The 26,499-nt window shown below is 36.1% G+C and overlaps 1 protein-coding gene across 1 annotated transcript in view; it reads right to left on the bottom strand.

The window, feature by feature from the left end:
• Nucleotides 1-25,575, bottom strand: part of vipr2 (vasoactive intestinal peptide receptor 2) — a 39,444-nt gene extending 13,869 nt beyond the window's left edge. The window contains exons 1-4 of the mRNA XM_044135120.1: nucleotides 25,359-25,575; nucleotides 10,670-10,775; nucleotides 5,884-5,997; nucleotides 2,455-2,546 (exon numbers count right to left, since the gene is read on the bottom strand). Of these exons, the coding sequence (XP_043991055.1) occupies nucleotides 2,455-2,546; nucleotides 5,884-5,997; nucleotides 10,670-10,775; nucleotides 25,359-25,409 (363 nt within the window). The 5' untranslated portion in view covers nucleotides 25,410-25,575. The remainder of the gene's footprint in view (nucleotides 1-2,454; nucleotides 2,547-5,883; nucleotides 5,998-10,669; nucleotides 10,776-25,358) is intronic.
• Nucleotides 25,576-26,499: the final 924 nt, after the last annotated feature.

Here is a 26,499-nt window from a genome sequence, read left to right as displayed (position 1 = left end):
GTGCTACACTACCGTTTTCCCCTGAAGAAAAAAGGGCCCTTTTAAAATACTTTTTTTTTAGGTTTATTGAATTTCTGGATTTAAGCAACATAAAAATGAATCTGAAATTTGTTCAGCAAATAAAACGAAGTGTAAAAAAAAATTGTTAAAATTGTAAAATGAAGCGGTGAGATTATATTTCTCCTGTTTTATCTTCCCTTCATTGTTAAATCCAGAACAGAATTTTAAATTCTCCTGCTCACATATAAAGCTCTAAACCAGCTGACCCATTTCTGCCAATAACTTTGTGTTTTCGTTGTATGTATTATTTTTCTGAATCTTTAAACTGGTATCTCTGAAGGAGTTGTGGCTGCAACTACAACTCTTACAAATTCAGCTTCGATTCAATCCAAGATGGAGGAACTGAAGGAATCACAATCAGCTTTGCACAAACAAGAAGTTTAACTTTGGTTTCTCAAGTTCACAGCAGAAATTTAATACTGAAGATAAATTACATTTTCAGTTGTAAAGTGCATTGAGGTGACATTTATTTTGAATCAGGCTTAAATAAATAAACTGCAATGAACTAACCTGCATGTATTTTTGACTTGCATTCAAATGTCAGGTTTCAAACGTCCTCCACTGAATTAATTTAAGTTAAACTTTTATTTTTAGCCTTCATTTAGGTTGTGTCTCTTCGCCAGCCTTACTGAAACAGATGAACACATCAGAACCCAATTTAAAAGGTTCAATATGTGATTATATGAGCAAGCACTTCCTTTGAACCAAATTAAATTGGACAAACTCAATTCATTTGAAGTCTTGATAACAGCAGACCCACAGCAGATACTTATTTAAACATCCGAACTGAACATTTCCAGTGTTTTATCATTTATCAGTGCTGCTGATAAATGATCAGATGTTTCCTTTAATTCAGACACAGAGCCGAATTTCTGCAGATGGTGGGAGGAAGATGAAGTTTGAAAGACTAAAAAAAAAAACAAGCAGCACTAAAGTGTCTGCAGAGCCTGAATTATGCGGAGAAGAAACACAACAAGTCTGCAGCCGTATTGATGGGATGCTGTGGGGAATCTCTGAAAGCTCCCACGGTTAGTTGGAACAAAAACAACCGAAGATCCAAACAATGGAGACTTTTTAATGCCACAGGCGGCGATAACTACAGCCTCTGTGGAGCTTTTATTTTCATCGAAATTAATTTTAATGCAACTTTCAACAGTTTTTCTGATCTAATACACATGTTGAAGACAGATATGGTGTAAATAAAGTTGAGTAGAGCGCCACCTCATTAACTCTGTGCTGCATTAAACATATAATTAAGAGTCGAGTAGTGTGAAGTACACTGTAAATTGTAACATTGTATTTATTTGGAAAAAAATAAATAAATATAACTTGATTTTAGGTAAAATTTTTAAAACAGTTAAACTAAGTCCAGCAAATTTAAAGAAGATTTAAACGTCCTTTTTAAACGTTTATACTAAGAACTTCAAATAAGTTGAAGGCCTTAGTTTAGTATAGTTTATATGACATGGGGATTGGCTAGGAAGCTATCCCACAATTCATTGCGCCATCACCAGCAGCGATAATTAAACCACTTTTTTTTTTTTTGCCAATTTTTTGTCCGTTTTTAAGACATTTAAGGGCAAAAGGAAGAATGAGCCTCTTTCAGAGAAGTGCAGTTCTTACTAGCTATTTCTGGCCTCTACATTTGCACACATTAAACACCATGAGTGAGTAGAGAAACAAATAAAAAGCAGCAGCCAGGAGTTAGTTTAATCAAGAAATATTATTTTTATATACGTAGATTCAAGTTTTTTATTTTTTAAAATCCTTTTAGGAAGCTTTGGGGTTTATCTACAATACACAAATGCAAGAGAACTAATTAAATTTTGCAGTGTTGTGTGAAATTTCTAAAGCATAGCATTGCATGCTATGCTGTTTTTTGTGTTATTTTTCAAGTCAGTAACTTTGTTAATTATGAACAAAATTTCAGAAAAAAATACAAAAGAAGTTATAATAGTTTTCCTTTAAACACAGAGTCGATTAGTAAGAAGCTACATTTTCCCTCATTATTAAGTGCAATCTAACGCAGTTTTAACAGTTTTAACAGTTTTAACAGTTTTAACAGTTCTGTTCCATCACTCAGACAGTGTCTGACAACATGAAATGAACAACTTAACATCGATTTGCTGCTTGACTGAAAGCAAATGGTTTTATATGCTGATGGAGAAACCAAACGACACATCTCACTCAGCCATTGTGCCTATTGACCTCTGAACGATCCAGCCTCCTGCCACTAACCGGTGTTAATTAACAGCCAAGCCTGCAGGCCTCGTCGATTTGAGGCCACTAATGATCCTGACAATGCTGCAGCTTCCTGTCAGCATCACAGGCACGATCCGTCTGAGATTGGTGGGAATTTAAAAACAGAGTAAATCCAAAGGGAAGCGACGCTACCTTCTCCTGGCGCGCGTCCAGCCCACACACGCTGCTGATGTTTGGGAAAACCTCTGACCAGCCGGCTGCTGTGCAGTTCCTGCTGATGTTACCTGGGAAGAAAAGATGGAGTGAAAAAAATCACAGCGAGTCCAAAAAGAAATTTTTCTACTAGCAGGAAAGATGATCTGGCTGCACAACTGCTCCAAATGTAGAAGTGAAGAGAAACTGAAGTAGTGTAGTCAAGGCGTGAAGGAAAGTGAGAATTAAACATAATCTGCATTTAAAAAATTCAGGAAATATCTCAGTACACTTTAAATGAGACAAAACTGCATTTCTTTACAAGTAACTTTATAGAACGATAAAGAAGTTTGTTTTAAGTCAATAATCTCTTCATATTAAAGTTTTAGTTCCACTCGCAGATTAATTCATTTATTAGATGAGAAATTTTCTTTCTACATGTCAGTGGAACCAGTACTTTATCACCAATCTTAAAACAAGCTCTTATAACTAGCTGAAAAGTTTTAGGTTTTGTCTAATTTCAAGTGTAAGAAGATCTATGCACTAGAAACTGGACAGAAAGACTTGGTAAGATTTGTTTTTGCAGTGTAAATTTTATTATCTGACATGTTAACTTCCCATCCCCAAAATCCTACTAGTTTTCAATCTGTATTTAATAGTAAGGAGGTGAAATAAACAACTGTAATCAAAGCAGCAGGAATGACATTATTGATCTAATTTACAAACTCATCTACACAACAAAGGGTCTGCAAAATGAAACATTTGATGGAGAACAACTCAAAGTTTATTACAAAGAGAATAAATAAAAGGAAAAACCTTCCACTATGTTATATGCAAACATAATGGTGAGTATAAAAGGAACAAACAGACGTAATTTATTAGAAATTTATCTCAGAATATTCAGATCTTTCCAATGGTTTAGTAGCGTTAGCTTAAAAAACGTTTTCAGGTATAAACTTCAACACAATGCTACCACAAACAAACCCCATATGTGAAGTAAAGTCACAACAGCAATGTTCAAACTAAAGCATTATGAAATATAGAAATACATTGAAGACATCAAGAGGTAAATCAGAAAGCTCAAGATCAGATCAAGATCAAACACTTAGGATGTAAATTTGTTATAATTCTGTTAGATATTAATGGTGATGGCGTTGAAGCACAACCTACTGTGACCTTAATCTGGGGTGAATCAGGTCAGTGGAACATTTAGTGATAAGAAGATTCAACATTTCCACCAAAAGTCTGGATTTTCTCTCCCACTCTGTGACTAAAAACACGTTTACGAGATTTTTATGCAGCAGCATCAAAAATCTGTAGACTCTAAGAAACTACAGGATAAAGAAATCTGACGATGACCTGGGGGCAGCGATGAGCCGTGTAGAGCTTAGAAAAGAAACATTCTTTAACACTTTAATACTGCCAGAACAATTTCCCTGAGGCCATGTATAAAACACAGCGAACGTCTCACAAGTTGTGGAAAATTACCGGTAACCATCCCGCCTCGTTGCTGCAGCAGATAGGCAGCTTAATTGCGTTTGTAAATAAGTGCCATGTTCAGTAAACTGTGAACTGCTGAGGGACATTTTCACTGCCAAAATCAGAGCGGTGCATCGCGAGTTCAGCTCCCTTTGGAGATGCCCAGAATGCAGTGCAAAAAGCTCAAAGCATCACTGGCTTGCCGAGTGGAAGTAAGCACACGTCTGCCCTTACTGTGCCCCTAACCAGCCCTCTGCACTGTTATCCTGCAGGCTAAACCCAGCCGAAGCTCCCAGATTATGTCCGTGGGTGCAATGCTTGCAGAATATTGCAGTTCTCAGGAACCTCAGGGCAGGAGGAGGTCTGGAGTGAAAAAAGTTTGGATGAGTAGAGCACGGAAATATTTAGGTTTAAGACTGAGAAAGATTTAAGGCAAAATCTAAATCACTGCGTTTAAAAATGCTAAACTTTAAGGAGAAAACTGTGCAGTGAAATCTAAAGGTCAATGAGCAGCAAATCCTCAAATTTAAGACGATAGTGCTCTCATAAAAGGAACAAAATTAACCAACCCATTGTCGAAAAACAGCTAGAGTTATTGTAATTTCGTGTAAAAAGAAATTAACTGTCAAGTACTATTTTTTTTTAATGGTTTCCACTGGTATATTAACTATTTTCTTTCTTTCCAACAAGAATCCAACAAGTGTTGGTCTTTTCCATGGCATCATCTTCTTTCCAAAATTCAAAAATCTTCAAATGTTCAAACTTTGAAAATTTGCAAACCCTAAGCCCCTTGAAAACAAATTAAATTATTCTCAAAATTTAATTTCCCCCATATATTAGACTTTTTGAGAGTGTAAATCTTGTAAGTACAAATTTTCTAGCTCAAATTTTAGTTTTTTCTTGAAAATTTGTGCAAGTAATTTTTTCTCTGTTCAATGGCTGATGTAGGCTGTAAATGGCATTTAAATTTTTGATAGAAACAAAAATAGCTCTTCTGACACATAAAAGCCTGATTGACACAATGAGCACCAGTTACTTTCCAATCACCAAAAAAAAGTAAAAAGCTATATTTCTAATGAATAAAAATTAGCTAGAAAATACAGCAAAGAATGAAAAAAGGTTGAGATTCTGTAACTTCAGGAAGCATAATGTAGATACTAAATGTTATTAAATGTTAGTCCAACAGCTCAAGCATGAAACATTTCAATAAAAAGCTTCAGTAAAAACGCTGTGACTTTGGCGGGGAGGAAGTTTCCCACTGAGAGAAGTGTCGCCACGCTGCCGGGCGCTTAATAATGTTCAGTCATCAATTTGGAAATCGGAGCAGAAACCCAAACTGTCGTGCGGTCACCGGCAGGGAAAATGTGATGTGGAGTCAGGAGGGAATCCAGGAGCCGCAGAGTCACTCAGACGAGACGATAAGTGAGGGTGAATCATGGGACATGAAGGACAGAACGTCTGCTGAGCGAAAACTGTCTTCTGACTCCCTGTTTGCATCTAGAAATGCTTTAAACCAGAAGCGTTCAGTAAATAAAAAACATGAAAGTCTCTGGAGGATTGCAGCAATCTTGACACAGTTGCATCATGAATTGTATTGAATACAAAGAAATATGCTACAAAATGTTACTTTTTGTTTTTATTTAATAATTAGAGGTTTTTTGTGCCCTTAAAAATGTTATGTTACTTTGAGAACTTATTGTTTCAGAAATGCCTCACCAAGTGAAACACACATACACACAGATGTTTGAAAGCCTTTATTTTTGCTAATTATGTCTTGTTCTGTTAAAAAGCCAGACATTTGAAATTAGGATATTACATCATACCAATAAAAATTTATGAAATGTATGTTTAGCACCTGATTAAAGATTATTTTCAAAAGACAAAATACCAACAAAAAAATGTCTTTCTAATTTTTTTCACTAGTTAACGACTTATTAAATCATAGCTCACCATTTCTGCTGAAATATAACTTGAGGGCTCGAGGACAGGGGATGGTGACTGTCTCTCCAAATTCAGCTCGGTCCCAACACGCGATGTTGTCCCAGGTTCCTCTGCATCCCGACTCTGTCCGAAACAAACAGAACTCCTCAGTAAAATACTCAACTTAACACAGTTTAATAACATGAGCTGAACTGAAACAATATTTGCAAATTGTTTTCTTCTGATTGTTGCAAACAGATGCAAAATTATAAAATTGTGCATCTTTGAAAAGAAATAGTAGAGCCTCCTGCACAACCAACAAGAATGGAGAAAGTGGTTTCTGGATGGGAAGTCGACAACAAAATACTTTTCTTTTCCAGCAGCCATTGCACAGCTCAGACAGCGACAAAAAGTGCTGGAGCTTCTTCTTGCTAGTTAACAATTTGCTCATTTTCCAGACACCAAAAAACGTAAAACTTAATGGTTTAGAAGAAGTTGAGATGCAGTAATCACTTCCAATTAACACCTGTCTGCTGCATTATGCACAATTTATCTCAAAAATCGCTGCACAAGTGGAGAATCGGCTTGAAATGGGCCAAAAATTGCACATTGTCTTGCAAGCAGACTGCAAGATGCTAAAATGAGTCAAAAAAAAGAAAAAAATGACAAAGGGAAACACAATCATGCCTGAAGAATAAAAAAATGGAAAAAGATTGAACAAATTTTATTTGCTGAAGAAAAGGTGAAACCATCTGTAAGACAAAAAAAAAACTGGAGCGGAACTGGAAGACACAACATGACAAGATCTAAATTATTCCAGTAAATCCAAAAAGAAATAAATCAACAAATAGAAAGATCTGGGGATCTGGCCAATAGAAGGGTCTCAGTGTTTTAAGACTAACTTTTTCTGAGTTAGAATAAGTGTTTTAGATCTTTTTGTTTTATCCATTAAAACAAAAAATTTAAGCCACCAGCTTTTCCAGAGATAAAAAAAAATAGATGTTTGCACATTTCTACATAAAAAACTGAATAATTAAAAAGCGGTGCTATTTTTTTAAATGCTAACAAGACCGAAGAAGAAAATGTCTGTACGTGTTTGTCTGTGCGTCTTTCTCAAGCTGACTAAAAGTTTGAACAGAGAGAAACTTGACCCTGAGTAAACATGAGGGACCAACCCTGCAGAAAGACAACAAATAAACTCTGGACAGAAATAGCTTCTCCTGCTCTCAGCGTGAGTCCTAATGGGTGCTACGCTGCTGACGGCAAACAGTCAACTGGGCTCTTTACTGATAGATGAGTGGAGATGGTGTGTGTCGCACATGAAGCTCTGCTCCACAACATCTCTGCTAAAGATCCTTTGTAAAGAACCGTAAAAATGCTTTAAAACAAGCCCAAAATAACGCAGAGACAGAAACAAACTGGATGTCACATTTTTATGTTGCTCAGCTGAAGATCATATCAAAAATCTGCAGCATAGCCGTTTTTTCAGGAAGTATTAAAGACACTGACAGATCTAGTTTAGAGTATGGAGGTCAAAATGTGTAGCGTTGAAATCTAAACTAGTTCAGCAGATATTTCCAGAGACATTTTCTGACAGCAAAATCTCTCTATTGTTTTCATTTGAGCTCAAGACCAAAAGATATTAAAAAAAAACACCTTTCTGCTGATTTTTCTCTAAGTGATCAATCAACACATTAATCTGCTGTGACGATCCAAGAACTGCTTCTTCTTCTCTGATGGTTTATTTCCAGGCATTATTGTCAAAAGGTCTGAATGTGTTTTCAGTGAATTATGTATTATTTATGATGTGCTCTCTTTGCATAATATATTGACTTATATTAGAGAAAAATGTAGAAACTCTACAATCTGCCAATGCAGGAGAGGTAGGTTTTGGTCTGCATTTAAATTAACCTTAAAATTGTGCAGATTGGAATTAGAAAAATAAATTCACCTAATTGAAACATTCCAATTTCTTGTGCTAGAATGAGGTGATTTTTCAGCCGTATCAGAATTACTGTATTTTGCATAACTGCAATGGAGACAGACACTTTTTATGCATCAAACGAGTCACTTAATCAACAATCAGAAAATATTTCTGGAGAAAAAGTAAAAGAAGATGACAGGAAGGAAGATGATGGCATGGCATGTTTTTTTTTATTATTGCATGAACAAACTTCACGTGATTTTTAATTGCATTTCTTATCTAAAGAAATGTTGCAATTGTGAAATCTTGCTTTTTCAACATAAGTGGAATATTGACAAAGTTTTCCTAACATTTCTAATCGAAACACAACTACTGTCATATTGTTCACACCAGGGCAAAGACAGAGTGCAAGAAAACCTTTTTTTGACTATTTTGTAAATTAAAACACAAATATTTACTGCTAAAAGAAAGAAAACTCCCAACAGCTGAGATTAAAACCATAAGTGAGTCAAAGTCATTGTACTAATTTTATTCATTTTCCCACAAATATTTGTGTCTGAGCCTTAAAAGTAGCTAAAGGAGAAGGTCCCAGTTACAACCTGGGAAATCTCTCAACTTCTGATCTGAACGTTTGGCTGCTGGGAAAAGGTCAAAATGGCTGAAACTGAAAGAGTTTGAACCTCCTGGCTTGTTTGTCTAAACCTGAACAAAAACACAAAACTATTTGAGGTTGCATTTAATTTCAGAGTTATTTACAGAATCAAGTTTTGATCCAGTTCAATTTGAAAAAAGTTTCCATTGCATATAATCCACTTTCTGTATGTACTTTGCTTATCCTGGGAACACGACCAGCACTTCCACCTTCTGTTCTTTAACAAAGAAAACCTTAGCTGTATGCTTTAATTGAAAACATCTTCTACATCAATTTGGGTGAAATGATATATTTATACATTTTGGATTGATCTTTCAGATATTACTCCATTTCTCAAGAGGTTTTAAGACCCGGGGCTCATTTGTTTGTTCCAGCCTACCACTTCTGACCGACAACAGCTCCCTGCAGACGTCTAATGCAGCAGCAGCAGCAGCAGCAGCAGCAGCAGCAGCAGCAGCAGCAGCAGCAGCAGCAGCAGCAGCAGCAGCAGCAAATATAAATGTTTCATTAAAGAGAAAAAACTAAATTTAGATTCCATCATCTCCCAGAGTTTTTATAGCAGCAGATTGAGAGAAAAGGTCAGTGGATAAATGGGTAGAAAGAATGTGAAAGTAGAAGTGGGGAAGTGGAGGGTAAGAGACGACAAAAGAGGAGGAGAGAGAAAAGAGTGTGAGTGTACTTGTCCCGGGGGCAAAACAACTCCAACACCAATCCAAAATCATCGGCGCGTGAAAAAAACCTCCGACTAAGTGATCCATCCTTTCACAGACACACATCCAGGGCGAGACCCAAGGTTTTAAGCAACAACTCTTAAAAAAGCCAAATGTAAGAAGAAGTCACTTTAACAAGCTGAATTGTGCAACTGTACTCCCCAAACCTCCTTTAAATATGGATTTTTGCTGCAGGCAAACTTTGATTTATTTTTACTGGAAAGTCCAAATGCTTCTAATATGTTGGTGAGATGTGTGTCATTGAGAAATACTCCTCACACAGCAGAGTTAGCTCAGACAGGACGGGATGCACCTCAGGAGTTTTATGTCAGGCCAGCCATATCTTCCATGGAAAATAATCAGCTGCATCTATAGAAAACTCTTTCCTGCTGAATCTTTCTGCATTTAGTGCAAAGCTGAACTTCTGTCAAATTTCAGCCATTTTGTCACATTTCCAAAAATGTTTTCGAAATGTTATTTTTCTACTCTGTAGCACTGGCTGCAGAAACTAAAGGTCCAGAAGTAGGAGTTAATAAACGCAGCATTTACTGTGAAGAAGCGTATTTGATTGATATTCTTCAGATCGACTAATGTGGATTCTTTGCAAACATCTTGGAACTAATGATCCATGCAAAACCGCCCACCAAGAAGCATTTCATCTTTGACGTAAATGTCACCATTTCCACAACCATTTTTTGCATCCTGTGAAAAAGAAAACAGCAAAAAGAAACCCATCTCCATCACAGAATCCTGTTCTGATAGAAACATAACAAGTGTTGCCATCATCCAAATTTGGGCAAAAGTAGAGAAAATCTTATGCATCTCTAATCCAGTTAAGTTCAAGTATGATTTGCTTGTAATCCATTTTTAGTCCATTAAATTGTTCAAAGAAGACCTGATCTGAACTTTGATAGTTTATGTGTTCTGAATCTAGCAGGAAAGATAGAAAACCATCAGATTTAACAAGATCTGAAACAAAAAGCTCTAAATTTAAGACCAGACATTTTAAAAACAGCTTTTTCAGTCTGTGCTTCTCCTTCATGTTTCCTCTTTTAAAGATACTTTCAGCAACAAGGACATCAGAAAAACAGAACGATTAATTTAAAACATCTGTTTAATGCTGAGGTTCCTGCAACTAAACTAAAGCGACTGCATGCTGATTACCTCACAATCCTACAGCAAAAGAAAATTAACACTGAATGGTGAAAATATGAACAATTAGGCAATTTTGTGCAAGTTAAAAAGCAATAATTAAACAAAATCCAGCTCTTTAAAAGTCTTCTTGAATTGTTAAAAAGAAGACATGAGCAAAGAGTTGCTATCTATGTTGCATATTCACACCACTGCTATGAAATTCACAGAAAAGTTTTCTATGTAATTGTTTTTGCAATAGTAACACCAATTAATGACAAGTTATTCCATGCAGATGCTTTGTCTGCACTGCTGAAGATAACTCACTACGACATGTTGAGCATGTGCAGAGGCAGTAGCTCATTAACAAAGTGACTGATATTTCTAAAAAATGCTAACCTTCATCGTCGCCAGCAGCCTCCTCTTCCTTCAGCTTCCTCACACAGTCCAGCCGATCTTTTTCCACCTCCAGCAAGAAGTTACATGTTGGATGTCGGGCGAAAACCTGTGTGAAATAAAAGAAGGATTCAATAAATGAGCTTAAGCTGCCAAAACCCAGTAGCATTGCAACAATCACTGAGACTAAAGTGAATGAGTTTCTCTGGATCTTGCTGGGACTTTTGTCCTTTAATCCCAGAAATGTTCTTCAGGTGATAGAAGGCCGACTTTGTAACTGTCTTTATCTGGCCCAGATTTCACCTTGATCTGTAGTTTCTAGCTGTGTGCTGACTGTTATTCCTCTTTTGGTCCAAAGTTAAAAACTTCAGTTTTATGCTCACAAGAAGTTTTTTTTCTTTTTATATGCAATGTATTATCTGAGCAACAAGAACACATTTAGTTTATAAGTTTAATCTTTTCTGTTTATCCTTTTAATTGTTTAAAACCACAGACTCTGAATAAATTATTTAGATGTAGAAAAATATTTTAAAAATTGCTGGAAGCATCCAGTAACGGTAAATATGCCATCATTGCGTGTAAATATGTGTTCATGAATTTAAAACGTCCCGTTCTGATTCCAGCTGCACTCCAAACTCATGTAAAGGACACAGATTTCCTACAGGAAGAAATCTACTTAAGTTTCTGGCAATGATAGCAGAAACAACCTGTAAGGTTTAATCGCTCTCAGCTGGATTAATCCTTCTGGAAAAGGATTTATTTTTAAGCTCTCCAATCCCTGCAGCCTCTCCTTGAAGAGGAGGGCTACTGTCTCTTCTCATCAGTTGCTTGAAATGATCCAAAGTTAATCTGCTGACCCGATTTATTTACTGACCAAACTGGTCAGATTTGTGAATGTTGCGTTTAATTTAGCATGAAAACTTCAAACAACCACTTGACCCTCAAAAAACAGGGTTTTTTTATGGGTTCACAGATCAGTTTTGAGGGTTTCAAATTTAGGTTTATGTTGCACTAATTGATTAATAAGTTTAAATAAATTTCTTAATGATGGACAACATTTTGAGGATTTTTTTTAGACTGTAGATGCACATCTTGAATGTTTTCTATGTTTTAACATGCAGCGCCTATAAAAATTTAATTCCTATTATCACACTTTGTGTAATGATTCAACATCTCCTTTATTTTAACACTCCTAAATAATATCCAGAACAACCAATTGCCCTTTGAGATCACCTAGTTAGTTCATAGAGTCCATCTGTGTGAAATTTAATCTGAGTATAAATCCAGATGTTCAGTGAAGGCTTCGGAGATTCATTAGACGACCAACATCATTAACCTCCTCTTGTCTAATAAATGTTTTTATTCGTCCCTCAACTGAAATCTGAGAGTGAGAGAAATCTGTTGGCTGATGCAAATGAAACTTTGTTTACTGACAAGTTAAAATCCTTTTACAATGGTAAATGTGAGGAAGGCAAGACACAACGTGTCTGCCTTTTAATAACCAGATCTTGGTCTTTTTTTTATTTGATCATAAATAAGACTTTTACTAAAAAGAAGTAACTGTATCTAATTAATCTATTGAACTTTGCTAAATGTTAGAAGTGTTTTCAAAGAGAGAGAGAGAGAAGGATAAAAAAGACTCAAATTCAGTTTGTTGTTACCAAAAATAGCCAAAAAAAATAAATAAAATTGAAAACTACAACAAAGTATTATGGCCACAGTCATAAAATAATTTGTCTTAATTTCTGATTGGTTCTCCAGTTTGCACAGAGGAGGTTGAATCCCCTGGTTCTCTGTTTGATTGTAATGTTCCACTTTTTTATAGCTCCATCTGGTTGAGCAATTCAATCTAGGACGGGTCTGCATCCTGTGTCACCTGGAAGAAAAATTTCAGGATAAGTATTTTAGTTTCACAGCATATTCTGTTTTTTTAGGTAGCACAGTTCAAAATTTCTGACTTTAAACTCAGAACTCTGACTTTCTTTTTTTTTTTTTTTTTTTTTTTAAATCTGACTTTTTAATGTATTTGAACGAAATATAATAATTATAATAACGGTGTAAAGGCTTATGCAAAGTCCTGAAATTTCTGATGGAAAAAGATAAATGCTTTCATCGCAGTAGAACCTGATCATTTTGTTTCTGAAGTCAGGTGCAGCTGTGTTCAGAGAAGCAGGACAAATTCAACAGATGTTAAGGGTGTTGAATCCTGTCTGTCGGATTTATCTAACTTAACTTACTAACGTGAGGGAATATTACTGCTGAGCTGAACTTTTCTGCTAATATTCCTGCTGCGGCACTCCGCTGTGACTTCCCTGGCCTGGATTTCTGAAAGGTCATCTGTCAATCAAACATGTAGGCAGCATATCTTCTGCTTGTTTCGGCCACAATGGATATTTATTGTGCTGCTGCCCATCTGTTTCCTCACTAAACAGCAGATGAAGCAGAAGCTGCAAAGCACAACCAGACACACTTTTCCAGCTGTGGTTCGGCTCCTGGGAAACAAGCTGGATAAAAAGCAGACAGAATCAGAAGTTTGTGACAGAAGCCAAAAATCTGCTCTTCATTTAAAGGTGAGACTGGAAGAGGATCTGATTCACTCAGAGGAAATCTGTTCCAGCCAGATGGCATTTTATTGGCTTCTCCTGCCGACATGTCTCCCTCTCTCCCTCTCTCTTTCTCCTTTCAACTTTCTCTCATCTCAGTTTATTCTGCCCTTTTTTCAGATTTCCCTCTTTGAAGAGAGAAGCTTCTCCGGCTCCTCGTTCCCACACCTGTGAGGAGACTGCATCGCTCCTGAGCAAAGTGTTTGTCACTGACTGGTTTGGTTAGCCAGGGACGGTTCAGGTGGTGAAACATACATCTTAATCTCAAAGGATGGATTCTCCAGACAATTTCCAAAAAGATATAGTCAGTTTTATGCTAATAGAGCCTCAAATATATGAACAAATGGACAAAAATCAATTAATATTTGAAGGTGATTCTAGTTTGTAAGTAATAACTGAGGGTAACATGAGGTTTACAGAGCTGTTTCAAGTGATTTCTGGTCTAATTTCAGATGAAAATATTTTAATGCACTTGAAATAAGACAAATATAGCTTACAAATAATTTTTCAGAAAGATATAAAAGCATATTTTAAGTCAATAACCCCTGAAATGGATGAAAATGTGCTGGTTTCAAAGGCAAATCATTCCGCTTACAATGTGGTACAATACAGTACTTTTTTAAAATCAGTAATAACAAATTATTTACTTTAAACAAGCTCCTGTTTTCTTGCTGAAACATTACTTCTTAGCCAGTTTTGTCCTATTTCAAGTGTACTAAGAAGTTAGTACACTTTGGTCTAGAAATTAGACCAGAGATTTTTGGTAAGGTTTTGTGTTTGTAGTGAAGCTCCTTCCAACAAAGATCCTCTCTGAAAGAGAGCACACACTCCCACAAAAAGCACACATCAGAATCCTGACAATATGTCTGATTTGAATGGATTCAATTTTAACTTAGTTAATTAAAATTGAAAAGCTTTGCTAAAGATCAACAATTACTGAATGTTAGCTAATAATCTCATTGCATTTATCTTTTCTTTTGGTATTTTAGATGTGTTTACTTACTTCAAGCTTTTGTTCAATATTCACAGTAAATGTTTTTTACTTTGGTTTCAGCTGCCAAATTGTGGACTGGATCAGGATTTCTGACTTGGTAGTGCTTCATGAGGGCAAAACCTTTAAAAAGAGCTTAAAGTTTAAATATCCTTTGGAAAAAAGGATGTTATAAAAATAAGGAGCCTGTCAGCAAATCATCATTTTAATTAGAATGTTCAACAATAAAGTCGTTTTTTGCAACTTAAAAACCGAAAATAGTTCAAATATTCTATCAAAAAGAAAAGAAAAACCTAATTTACAATACAGGAGTTTTATTAATTAATTAATCTATATCCCAAGTTTTCTCCTACCAGCTTTACAAATCTTAAATTATTTTTTTCCTGCTGTTTCAATCAACATTGATGCCCAACAATTTCTGGCATTCATCACACGGGTGCTGTTGGGTAAAGACTGGCAGAGCTCCAGTTGTACAGATGAAGGGATTGCAGCAGAAGTTACCGGAGCAACAAGCAGGTCCAGAAAAAAAAAATAAGAGAAGAAGCGGGTCTGTAAAGCCTCTAAGGCGACATTCAGTGCATAAACCTTCAGTGTGAGTTACAGAGTAATTACAAAACAAATGAAGTCTGAAGGTGGACCAAGAAGTAGCAACAGATGCACACCAGACTCCTGCTGTTTATATCTTATTAAAGGAGGACTTCCCAACTTTCTTCTAGAAAACTGAACAAAATAATCACATTTCTTTCTCTGGAAAGAGATGAATATCAAAAAGTGTTCAGCTGCTAATGCAAGTTAGTTTTAGTTCTACCAGCAGAAAAACTATAAAGGGGGATTGAGAAAATCCTTCATGTTGTCAGGTTTTAATAAGCATTGGAAAGCAGGAGTTAATGTCTGTTGTTATACCCAGAATGGCAGAAGGTTGATGATGTTCATCCAATCAAATGAACAACAAGTTGAGTTGGGAGGAATTTATTTCTGATGCCTTCAAATTTACAGGCTGCTGTTTGCTTCCAGTGCAATATTAGAGCATCTTAACTGATGTGGTTATTCTTTTCATTGCTGCAGCTGCATAAAATAAAGCAACTATACAATAAATCATGAAAAGTGAAGAAATATTATGGCTCATTTTACATATTCTGATGAGGAAAAAGTGAAGTTTTTCTTCTCATATCAGTTTACTGGAGTATAATCTAAAAAAAAGTTGAAAAAAATGCTTCCAATCACACTAATAATAATGTTGAAATAATATTTTCCACCCAAGTTATTGTGTAGCGTAGCTTTTTGACTTAAACAAACCTTTTTATAGACATGAAAAATGTTGGTCTCTTGTATTTAAGAATTTTGAATATATAAATGAACAGTTAAATGATGCAGATATGCCAACAAAAAGCTGTCTTGTTCATGATAAAATCAAATCAAATCCAGCTTTTAAAATGTTTTTTCAGGGTAAAAAGAAAACGGTGAGTTCTAACCAAATTTAAAAGCCATGAAACACATTTCAATTTTTGTAACAATGAAGAGATCCCTTTGATATTAATCACTATTCTAAAATAAGTCTGTTTTGGTTTTTTTTGGAGATAATCTCAAAATCCCGAGTTAATGTTTTGTGATGTAAGGAGGGATCCAGGAAGTAAGAAGTAGGTTGAAGGCTTTACATTTCAAAAGAAACGCTACATTTGCTCCTATGGTGATGAAAAAGTTGCTCCAATGAAAAGCCGACTTTGATCCTCCGTCCTCGAGGGATCACCAACAATCTCTCTCTTGTTTTTATGAAGTGAATAAATCCTTCTTTTCATCCCGACTAAAATGCTATCCAAACAGCCTCAAGTGGCAGCGCTGCATATGACATGAATAAAAAGAACTATTGTGTTTGAAGCCCTGCAGCATGTTGACAGTTTTTATCAGCTGCTCTGTCTGAAGCCTGTTAGGAGGCAGAGCTCAGTGTTCCTGATGGTTCAGATTGTCCAGAGTCCCTTCATCTCACAGCAGCCACAGGCACTGATGATTCAGATATGTTTGGTAAAGTTTAGATTAATAAGACGTCAGTAAGAAGTCATTATCCTTCTCAGTGTGCAGCAGCCTCTCTACACTGCAAAAACACAAAATCTTACCAAGTACTTTTGTCTGGTTTCTGGTGCAAATATCTTTGAAATAAGTAACTTTTTAGCAAGGTATAGAAACTTGTTTTAAGTAAGTGAAATAATCTGTCATTGTTTTTTCATCAATACTAATTCTTTACTAAAAACAAGCTCCTGTTTCTCGTTGAAAAGCTGCGTGTAAGTTAGCTCTGTCTCATTTGAAGTGCACTAAGATATGTGCACTAAAATAAAGACAAAAATACTTTGTGTTTTTGCAGTGCGGGTCAGAGTTCATTGGGAGGGAAGACTGCTGCTCATTTGTTCCTCCAGCTGGTCCTGTAGGGAAACGGGCCAGCTTTCCCGACCCTCAGGTCAGAGTTGCCCCACATCTAAAATGATTTAAATAAGCAAATGTTCACAGAAATGACTGTTGACCTCTGATGGGCCCCCGCAGCGTGACCTCACCCTGAGTTCACCATCTGCTGCAGGGATGCAGCGTTACTCAGAGAACTCAGTCATCTTCTTCATCACTGCAAATTTACACTTTTCCTCTTTTTCTGTTCTTTCTTCTTCAGCATGAAATGAATTTGGTCTGTATTTTACTGGGGCTGTACAGTGGCGCAGTTGGTAGAGCTGTTGCCTTGCAGCAAGAAGGTCCTGGGTTCGATTCCCGGCCCGGGGTCTTTCTGCATGGAGTTTGCATGTTCTCCTTGTGCATGGTGGGTTCTCTCCGGGTTCTCCGGCTTCCTCCCACAGTCCAAAAACATGACTGTCAGGTTAATTGGGCTCTCTAAATTCTCCCTAGGTGTGAGTGTGTGTGTGAATGGTTGTGTGTCCTGTATGTCTCTGTGTTGCCCTGCGACAGACTGGCGATCTGTCCAGGGTGACCCCGCCTCTCGCCTGGAATGTTAACTGGGGATAGGAACCAGCAACCCTCCTGACCCCATTAGGGATGAAGGGTGTAAAGAAAATGGATGGATGGATGGATTTTACTGACTGAACTCAGAAACAGATAAAAGTTTTAAACTGACCTGAAACAATTTATCATGCATTGATTTAGTTAATCTCAGCATCTGTTCATTAGAATTGGAGGTAAAATAAACATGCAGCCAGATTAAAAAAAGATGCCTTGTACTTTTCTCCTCAGATGACATCACAGTGTCTTTGTCTGCGTCCCTCCACCTTCTTCAATTCAATCCACTCTACTATACTTGTGCATTTTGGAAGCTGTTAGTGAAGGTTATTTTGTTTGATTTCATAACTGTGGAGGATTGGCTGACCTCTGATGACCTCTGGAAAGTTTTTGTCAAAGTTATCTTTAATCTTGTAATCGCACAAATGAAAATTTATGCAGCACAAACGTACCAGAGTTCACTTACAATTTAGTTTTACTTGAAGAGGACGGGTTGGCTTGTTGCCCTTTCATGACTTCTGGTCACAATAATTAATATCTTTAAAATGATAGCCGCACTAACGTAGCACAAACGTTTCACACCAATTTTGTTTGATTTGCGTAATTTGTTGGAGTTGGTTGACCTGTAAACCTTCATTGATAACTTCAAAGCAAAAGCAGCACAAACGCAGCACAGTTGATTGACACCAATTTTGTTTGATTTCATATGTGTGGAGGACTGGCTGACCTCTGATGACCTCTGGAAACATTTATTATCTTTAAAATGTTGCCTTGTATTTTTCCGGATTAGAGGAAGGTGGCTGGGTTGACTTCAGTCTGCACCAACTCACAGTTTGTTGCTGATACATTTCCATAGCAGAGGGAGCAGCTGCAGTCTTTACATCTAAACCCCTCCAGTGAATCAGTGGTGACTCAGACCACTGAGTCGCCATCCAGCCCCATTTACCCATTTAGACAAGCTGCAACAAAAACACATAACCCCCCCACACACCTTGGTTGGTACTCACTTCAACAGAGACCTGTGTGTGCCTCATAAGAACCCACAGATTCATTTTTCTGAAAAAGATGGTTTGGATGTCAGCTTTTTTAATCTTCAACCTTTAAAAGTGCTCTTCATTAAACCTACATTTTTGTGTCAAAATGATTCTTTTTGTTGGTTTGCAAAAAAATTCAAATTTTAAATGCCATAATTTTATTTGCTGTGAGCAGGAAATCAATATGCCTAAAGCTGCAGTATGTAACTTTTATGAAAAAAAGTTTCATGCTACAATATAAAACAGATAATCTATGAAAATAATCTCCTGTGCAAAACATGTAAAATTAGGTTTGTGCAAAAGTTGCATAATTCAGGTTTCATGGAAATAACTTTATCTTCTGACCTTTAGGCATTTTTGTGGCTTTTCCTTTCAATTATTTCCTTAAAACCTGGGACAAAATTCAGATCAAGTTTAAAGGTGTCTACAAAATACTTTCACATTTATATGTGATAAACAAAAAGAATACAAATTTAAAATTTTACTCACTGTTTTCTATATAAAAAAGTACAAACATGATAATTTGAGAACAAGTCAAAGCAAAAACCTTTTCACTGCCGAGTTGTGAAACCGCATCACAAAACTAAAATAAAACTTCAAGAGAAAATCTGAAATTAAAGTATCAGTCTAATAATTCCAGCATCAAGCCTCTCCCCTTTAGCCCCCCAGAGTTATGCATCATGACCGAAACAGAAAAAAACTAAATACCAAGTGACAAATTTCAGTTTGTGTTCAAAAACACAAACCAAGAGTAAAACACTGACTTGTTCAGCATTCAAAGCACGCTTCCTGTGACTGTACTGGGTCAGATCTACACCTCCTGCCGTCCACATCCACAGAGAAGAAAACTAAAACGGCGATGTCACTGGAAACATGTTCACACCTGATTCCCCGCTGTCCTCCAGTGCTCTGAGGAACCAGAGAAACACCGAGCAGCAGATCATCATCTCTTCCTGGAGAAATCCCACCTGCATCGCGTATGTGTTTAAACTGCAACTGATTGACGGATCTGGGACATCAGCCTTTACTTAAAAATAAATTAATAAATAAATAAAATCCAAGTCACTTTCTACTTGCACTTTTATAATAACCTCAGCATCCATGAATTGATTTGAAAGAAAACCATATCAAACAAGTTTTTCAATTAAATTTTCAGTTACACTACAGAGTTTGGCATTTGCTTCCTGTGCTCATAATGAGTTCTGTTGCGAGATTCAGCCATTTCTCTTGTAGGAGTTAATTCTAGAGAAATGCCAACCCGGCTGTCTCAGTTAGACTTGTGTGCTATATCAAATTTAAAGGGTAATGACTTCATTTTGCAGCAGAGATTAGGTCTGAAACAAATACTGTCTGACAGTGAAATTCAGCTTTGCATTTTGTTGTCAATGGCACTTTAATTTCCCTCAACCCTAGAAAACTGCCATAGTACGACTTTTAGCCCATTATCTGGGTTTTTCTGCATGGTGTTTACATATTCTCCCCATCCATGCATGTCAAAGAGACATGCATGGATGGGGAGTTATGTTCTGTCATTTTATCCTGTTTCGTGTTTATTTTTGTTTATTATAGTGAGAGGAAATGGTGCAAAACATTTCAGCTTGATTGGTTGAAAGGTCTTACATGACTGGAAGGTGTGTGTGACTCCTAGTTTCATTTTAAAGGCAGAAGCACAAGTCACATTAATCAACTGACTGATTATTCTGTTAATTGCATGCCTTTGATCATATTATCCAGACAAACTGCCAGGAAGAAGGTAAAATCAATCAGAGTGACTAATTATTTAATGTTGGGATGCTGTTATGTCTCCAAGCGCAGGTATGTTTGTTTCTTCCAGCTGTTGCTTTCTGCTCAACTCTTTCTCTTAATAAACATGGTTTTCTTATCCAAACTAAACTGTCACTAGTACAGAGATAGTATCTGTCATTCAGGATGTGCTGCACAGAAAACACAGACATTTCTGCAGCATCTTTACTTCATTAAGTCCTGTGTTTTCCTGTCAGGTCAACACAGATACACCTCCCTCCCTGCTGAGATTATGCTTCCTCATGGAGATTAAAGGATTTCTCAAACAGACAACAAAGAATCAAGGAAACACTCAAGTTTTGTTTTTGATGAGACAGTAACATTACAACATAATGTAAAGCTAAAAAAACGTTGATTTTTAGGTGTTCAGGGTCAGTAAATATTAAAATCCAAACAAGTTTGTACAAACAAAATATTTTTGAATTAATTAAAAATTTAGTTGATTTCACTTTTAGGTCTTAGGAAAAATCAAAATGTAAAACGTTTAAATGCAGTGGGGGGGTGGGGAGGGGGACACGTTCTTCAGTGGAATGAGTCAATTAGTTCTTTAAATACAGAATTATGACTGAATGCAGCCTTTCCTATTGTGTTAATATAAGAAATAATGCTAATTTCTGAATAATAAATTACAAACGTTCTTAAGGAGAAGCTAAGACAGTTTCTACTAGAAACCCTGAGGACTCAGAAGCTAATTTAAAGCAGCATCAAAGGTATAAAATCTGCTAAGTGCGTATGCACATCATATATGTTAGTAATGATGAAAATAAAAACGCAGTGCTGTTAAAGAGGATTACCATAGAAACCGCTGAGGGTGACTGCCTGGATCCTATTTCTGTCACAAGATCTGATCATATGTGGTATAAGTCAGACTTTGATTGCTGGTTGAGTTCGACATGAGTAAACAATCTGTGTTAAAGGAGCAGTATTGTATATTTTCCAGACACATAGTGCTGTTATGTGGCACAATCAAGTAATTATGTTACCTTCCGCGATCTAGAACAGCACCTAAAATAGACTAATTACTAAAACGTTGGTAAAAAACTAAATGTGAAAGATTAAACTCAATACTCATAATGTTTTCAGTTCATTTCAAGTCAACCAAGTCTTTGCCCAGATCCAACTTTAGACTTTTTAAATAGTCTGAAGCTGGATTTTTAAATCTCCTGTGATATTTTCAGTTTGCTTTAATTTAAAATTTTATTGAAAACACACACAGAGCAATAAATCCCTGCATTTAAGAGTCTTTTAGAAGAGAATATTTGGCATTTTGGGCTGATTAAATAAAATAAATTAAAGAATAGGCTGCTGCAGGTGTGTAAAACATCAAGCAAAAGACATTTTGTGGGTCTGAAATCCGTTTTTCAGGTACCGGCAGTAGAGTTACACAAAACATCCCTAAGGAACAAAATACTCCTACTACAAATGAAACCTTTTCTTACCCAGATGTCATCATTAACTGCAGTCAGGATGATTTTGGACCTCTGCTTTAGAACCTGCCCTGCTGGACTGATAATAAAATGCTAAAATTTGACATGTTTTAAACAGAGTCACAGAAAACCGACTGGCAAGGTGTTTTCATTTATTCATCCGTTGTTTTGATTGGCTGAGTGTGAAGTAAATGAGGCATTGTTGAAGTGTTGATAGTCATGGTGGTCAATGTGGTTCTATGTGGGAACTGATCCATGCACAGAAAACATTGTGAGGATTTTGGAGAACGCTACATTCAAACCACGAGGACAATTGACTCAATTTCAACTAAAAATAGGATATTTTTTTTTGAGTGTAGATAACCTCAATTATTCCTTTTTTTTAAATTATCAGTTATTGGAATAAAACGCACAGAAAAACATACACAGCTGAAGTTAACTGCAAATTTGTATGCAGATTTTAGTTCTTCTGTGCCATTTTTAAAACTTTAATGTTTTTTCTGCCAATCATGCAGACAACAAACTGATAAAAATCTTTACTCTTTGTCCTACTCATATTATACCTTCCACTTTTTCACTCGATGCTATCTTTTGTGTCCCATCTGTGTGCAAGATGATTCATTTTCCCTGCAGGTTTACATGTGGTTCCTTAAATTTGTAAAAGTAGAGTGGAAGACAGAGCTTTAATACAGCATAGCTATAGTTAATGTGAGTTGAGTTGAAGTGGTTTGGGGCCATTGTTAAGCCCAAACCTTAACCTTTTAAGGAAAGGTTTATTTGGGTTTAATGTCAGACACACAAAAAAGTTCAACATCTTGCATACAGGGTATGTAAACATGCGGTTTCAACTGAGTCTGGTCACTTCAGACTTCAGATCTCTGGATTAAATTATGTCTGAAACCTCAGCATTCCTTCAGACTTAGTGTGAGCTTTCATCAACAGCGAGTGAATATCTTAAAGATGAGGATTATCTAGAAATATTTAAACACCACTGTAAATCAGCGAGTCTATTTGAAAGATTTACACAGTTATTTAATGAATGTATAGATCATGGGACTCTTCCTGTCTGGGACTGATGACAAAAACTGACATCTAACACTGCAGCAGCAAGAAGCCTCCGCCGTCTGAGACAGCACATCATCAGTATTACATACTGGGGGATCTGAGCATGACAACATGGCAACTTCTCTTTCTAATTATCAACTTAATCACAGCAATGTGCCTGGAAGCGCCATTCTGGGATCACTGAAGGGCTCCACTGTGACTAACCAGTTCAACACATTTTAATCTTCTTAAACTACATCTTCAAACGGCTCAACCACAATTTTGTAAGATTGTATAATCAAAATTGTGGTGTTGAAATTGGTTTATTTTGCAAAACTGCAATGGAGACACTTTGTTCACGTCACATGAGTCGCATGACCAACAACCCGATGTTGTTACTGGCATAAACCATGAAGAAGAAAACGACAGGAAGTATTTGGAGGATGATGGTGCAGCATGATTTTAATAATTTATTGTATGAGCAAATTTATTCACATGGTATTTTAATTGCGTTTCTTATTTACGGGAAACACTGCGATCGCAATATTTAGTTTTTTTTCAACAATATTGACAGATTTATGTACATTTGTAATGGTAATGTGACTAGTCTCATAATTTATTTTATAATAGATGTTTCTGGTCATTTTGGGATCGTCATGAACAGAGCAAAGATTCAGACTAAATACCACTCACACTAGTTGTGTTTTCATTACAAATGTGTGCAGAACTTTGTTGATATTCCTCTAAACTTAAAAATCCCCACAATTTCAAAATTTTTCAGGATTGATGACTCTACTTTCCATGATTGTTCCTGTGATAAATAATTAAAAAACATGCCTTGCCATAACCCTCCAACCTCTTCCTGGTTTCCTTCATGGTTTCTGCCAGTGGCAACATCTGGTTGTTGATCATGTGACTTGTGTGATGCAAACAAAGTATTACCATTGTGGTTTTGTAAAATAAACCTACTTGAACATGGACAAAATAGCATCTCCTGACAGCTCCAAAACATTTAATCGAAAAGTAGGATTTTTTTTTCTTTTTCAAAATTTCAGGATTTATTTTTGAAAGATCAAATTGCAACTATATAGTCAATGGAAATGCGGCTAAAGTATCTGGTTAATTTATAAGATTAAGGCAGAGAAAGGAATGTTTGATCTTAAAATAATAAAAGCCAAAGGAAGAATTTAAAGCTGATAAATCATTTAGTTTCATTTGTTTGCCCTTGAGCATGATGAAACATTTATCTTTTTAAACTACTAATTAAATAAAATAGTAATTGAGTAAGTAAGAAGATGAACCACAGAACAGTTTGTGTCTCAGCTGCCATTTCTTCGTGTGTTTGAGGTGGCAGAGTGCTTGGATTTACACGATTAAACACACATTTGTTTGGGGTGACAAGAACATTTTACACCCCAGCCTGCATTTAAAGTGACTAGGCCGGCGGGCAGAGACAGAGACCACTTCCACTGTTGGTCCTGCGAGGCGGATCAGTGCAGAGAGAGGGCTGATAATGTCTGACGTTCAGAAAAAAAACAACAACAAAAAACTGGGGTTACAGCTGGAGGAGGTCTCAGAAAGAACAAACAGTGTGAGGTTAATTCTACAAATTATCTCAATTAACCAAGACGCAGACGCCTCTGCTGCAGAAGCAAAAACAACAGCAGTGCCTGCAGTAAATGAAAAACATGTAGTTTCTTTATTTGTGGCTAAATTATTAAAATGTAAATTTCTCTACAAATTAGTGATTTGATTCTTAATCAGAATCAGAATGAAAAGATGTCACCTCACCTCAGCTCACCGTATCTCATTTACAAAGTAAAAGGAAATGTTGGAATTGTAAAATAAACTGGTAAACAATCGTCACATTGATTTGTATATTATTTTATGCCATCTTGACTAAATATTTAAGTACCTTTTGACCCCATTTATGTTGGAATACAGCTAAATTATGTTCTTATGACCAACTATCTATAGTTCTATCTTAATTTTTTTCAAAACAGTGAAATAGGTGCACCACAAAATTAAGATCTTCTGATTGTGTATCAGCAAACTAAATTAAAGCAGCTGATATTAGGAAAAAGTGCCCAAAATGGTAAAAATTCAGTCAATTTGCTCTGATAAGATGAAGACTGCCTATTTTCACTACCAAATTAAATTTATTTGCACTAATTCTGTCTTTCCTTTCCAGTAGAAGAACAACTTGTTACCAAAAACATCAACTAGTCTTAAAACGATGCTGTTGCATAAACAAGCTCAGAAGATTTTAGATACAAAGAAATGAAACGGCATGGCTGAAAAATGTGAGAAAAATCATAATTTTCTAAACTTTCTTTTTATAGTACATATTTATTTTATAAAGCAGACATTTAGATATGTTAAAAATATTTTCTTTAAAAGGTTATTAAATGTGTTTAAGACCAACATGACAAAAAGGCAGTAAAGGAAACTCAAATTCAGTAGTACTCAAAATATCTTTTAGGAAAATTTCTATTTCATTTCATTGAAATGGTTTCTGGATGAACAGAAGAATAATAATTTTCCTTTTAACTCAAATCAGTAATCCTGATGAAATATAGTGTGCACCCAATTTGAAAATAATTTCTAAATGAATTATTAAATGTCTATATATATATATATATATATTTTTAGCCATGACCGTTTTATTCCACATCCACAAACTGGATAATTAGGATTGACATCTTTATTTGAGCTTATATTTCTGAAAATCCCACACTTTTACCAACTTCCTTGCTGTGCAAGACTTTTGAACATGAAGTTTATTGTCATAAAACTCACCATGAGCGGACACATCCAGAGAAAAAAGGTGAGGAGGCTCAAACTTCTCATGATCAGTCCTCAGGTAGACAGAAACCAGTCAGATGTCCTAACAGGGAGAAATTCAGGCTTTAATCACTTCATCTGAACTCCATTCCAGAGCGTTTCTTTCTGGTGAAAAGAATTTGAATCATTGTTAATTTCCAGAAATGGTGCAGAAGAGAAGCGCAAAAGCCCAGATTGTGATGTCTTGTATCCACACTAGTCTCTTCCACTGAGCTGAGTGAGCAGAGAGATCTCTTACCCACAGCTGACTTCTGCTGTCAAGCTGGCAACACGGGATGCTCCGTTTCTCCCTCTGACTTTCAAAATAAAAACCAAAAAGACCCACGATAAGTTGTGATATTGAGAAATGTTTATTGTAGATGTAAAACCAATACAGTAATAACACTGACGGCTGTTTAGTTTTTATACATTTTAATAAAATATTGTAACATGGGTGGCTTTACAGCATTCAAAGGAAAGTTAGCCTAATGAGAAAGATCACCAAATATCTTTAAAGGTCAGTTTCAGTGTGAGCTGCTAAAATATGCAGTGTGATCCCAAACACTTCAAGTTGGGGTGTCTGGAATTAGAAGAGAACAGAAATATACCCTTACAGGAACATCCCTCTCCTTCTATGTAAATACTCTCTGCCTCTGTGTACATGGTTTCCATCTGGATACAGAGTGAGGATCAAGTGGCACAGATTCACACAAAGCCAGACCGTCGCTGGCCCCGTTGCAACAACGTGTTGAAATACGCTGGCACAGGAATGCTAACCAGCCGTCAGTTGTTTCCTGGTGTCTATGGCTTGTGTATAAAACAGATTTAAACATCGCAGCGTCTTTAACAAAATGTTCCCTCCAGATTGAGATGTCACCAGGTTGATTTTGTCTGTCTTCTCATTTTTTATCACCATCTAATTTCTTGCTTTTATTAACAATAAACGTTTAAAAGTACAAATAACCTGATTAAGTGACAACTAAAGATAGATATTTTATAATAATAATAATAATAATAATAATAATAATAATAATAATAATAATAATAATAATAATAATAATAATAAAATGGATCTTAAGAGAAGTTCTTCATAAAATGATATTGAAGCTGTGATATT

Source organism: Gambusia affinis, linkage group LG12 (assembly GCF_019740435.1).
Source record: "Gambusia affinis linkage group LG12, SWU_Gaff_1.0, whole genome shotgun sequence".
Lineage (NCBI taxonomy): Eukaryota > Metazoa > Chordata > Actinopteri > Cyprinodontiformes > Poeciliidae > Gambusia > Gambusia affinis.
The sequence above is the reverse complement of the archived record's forward strand: the minus strand, read 5'-3'. Positions and strand labels throughout refer to the sequence as shown.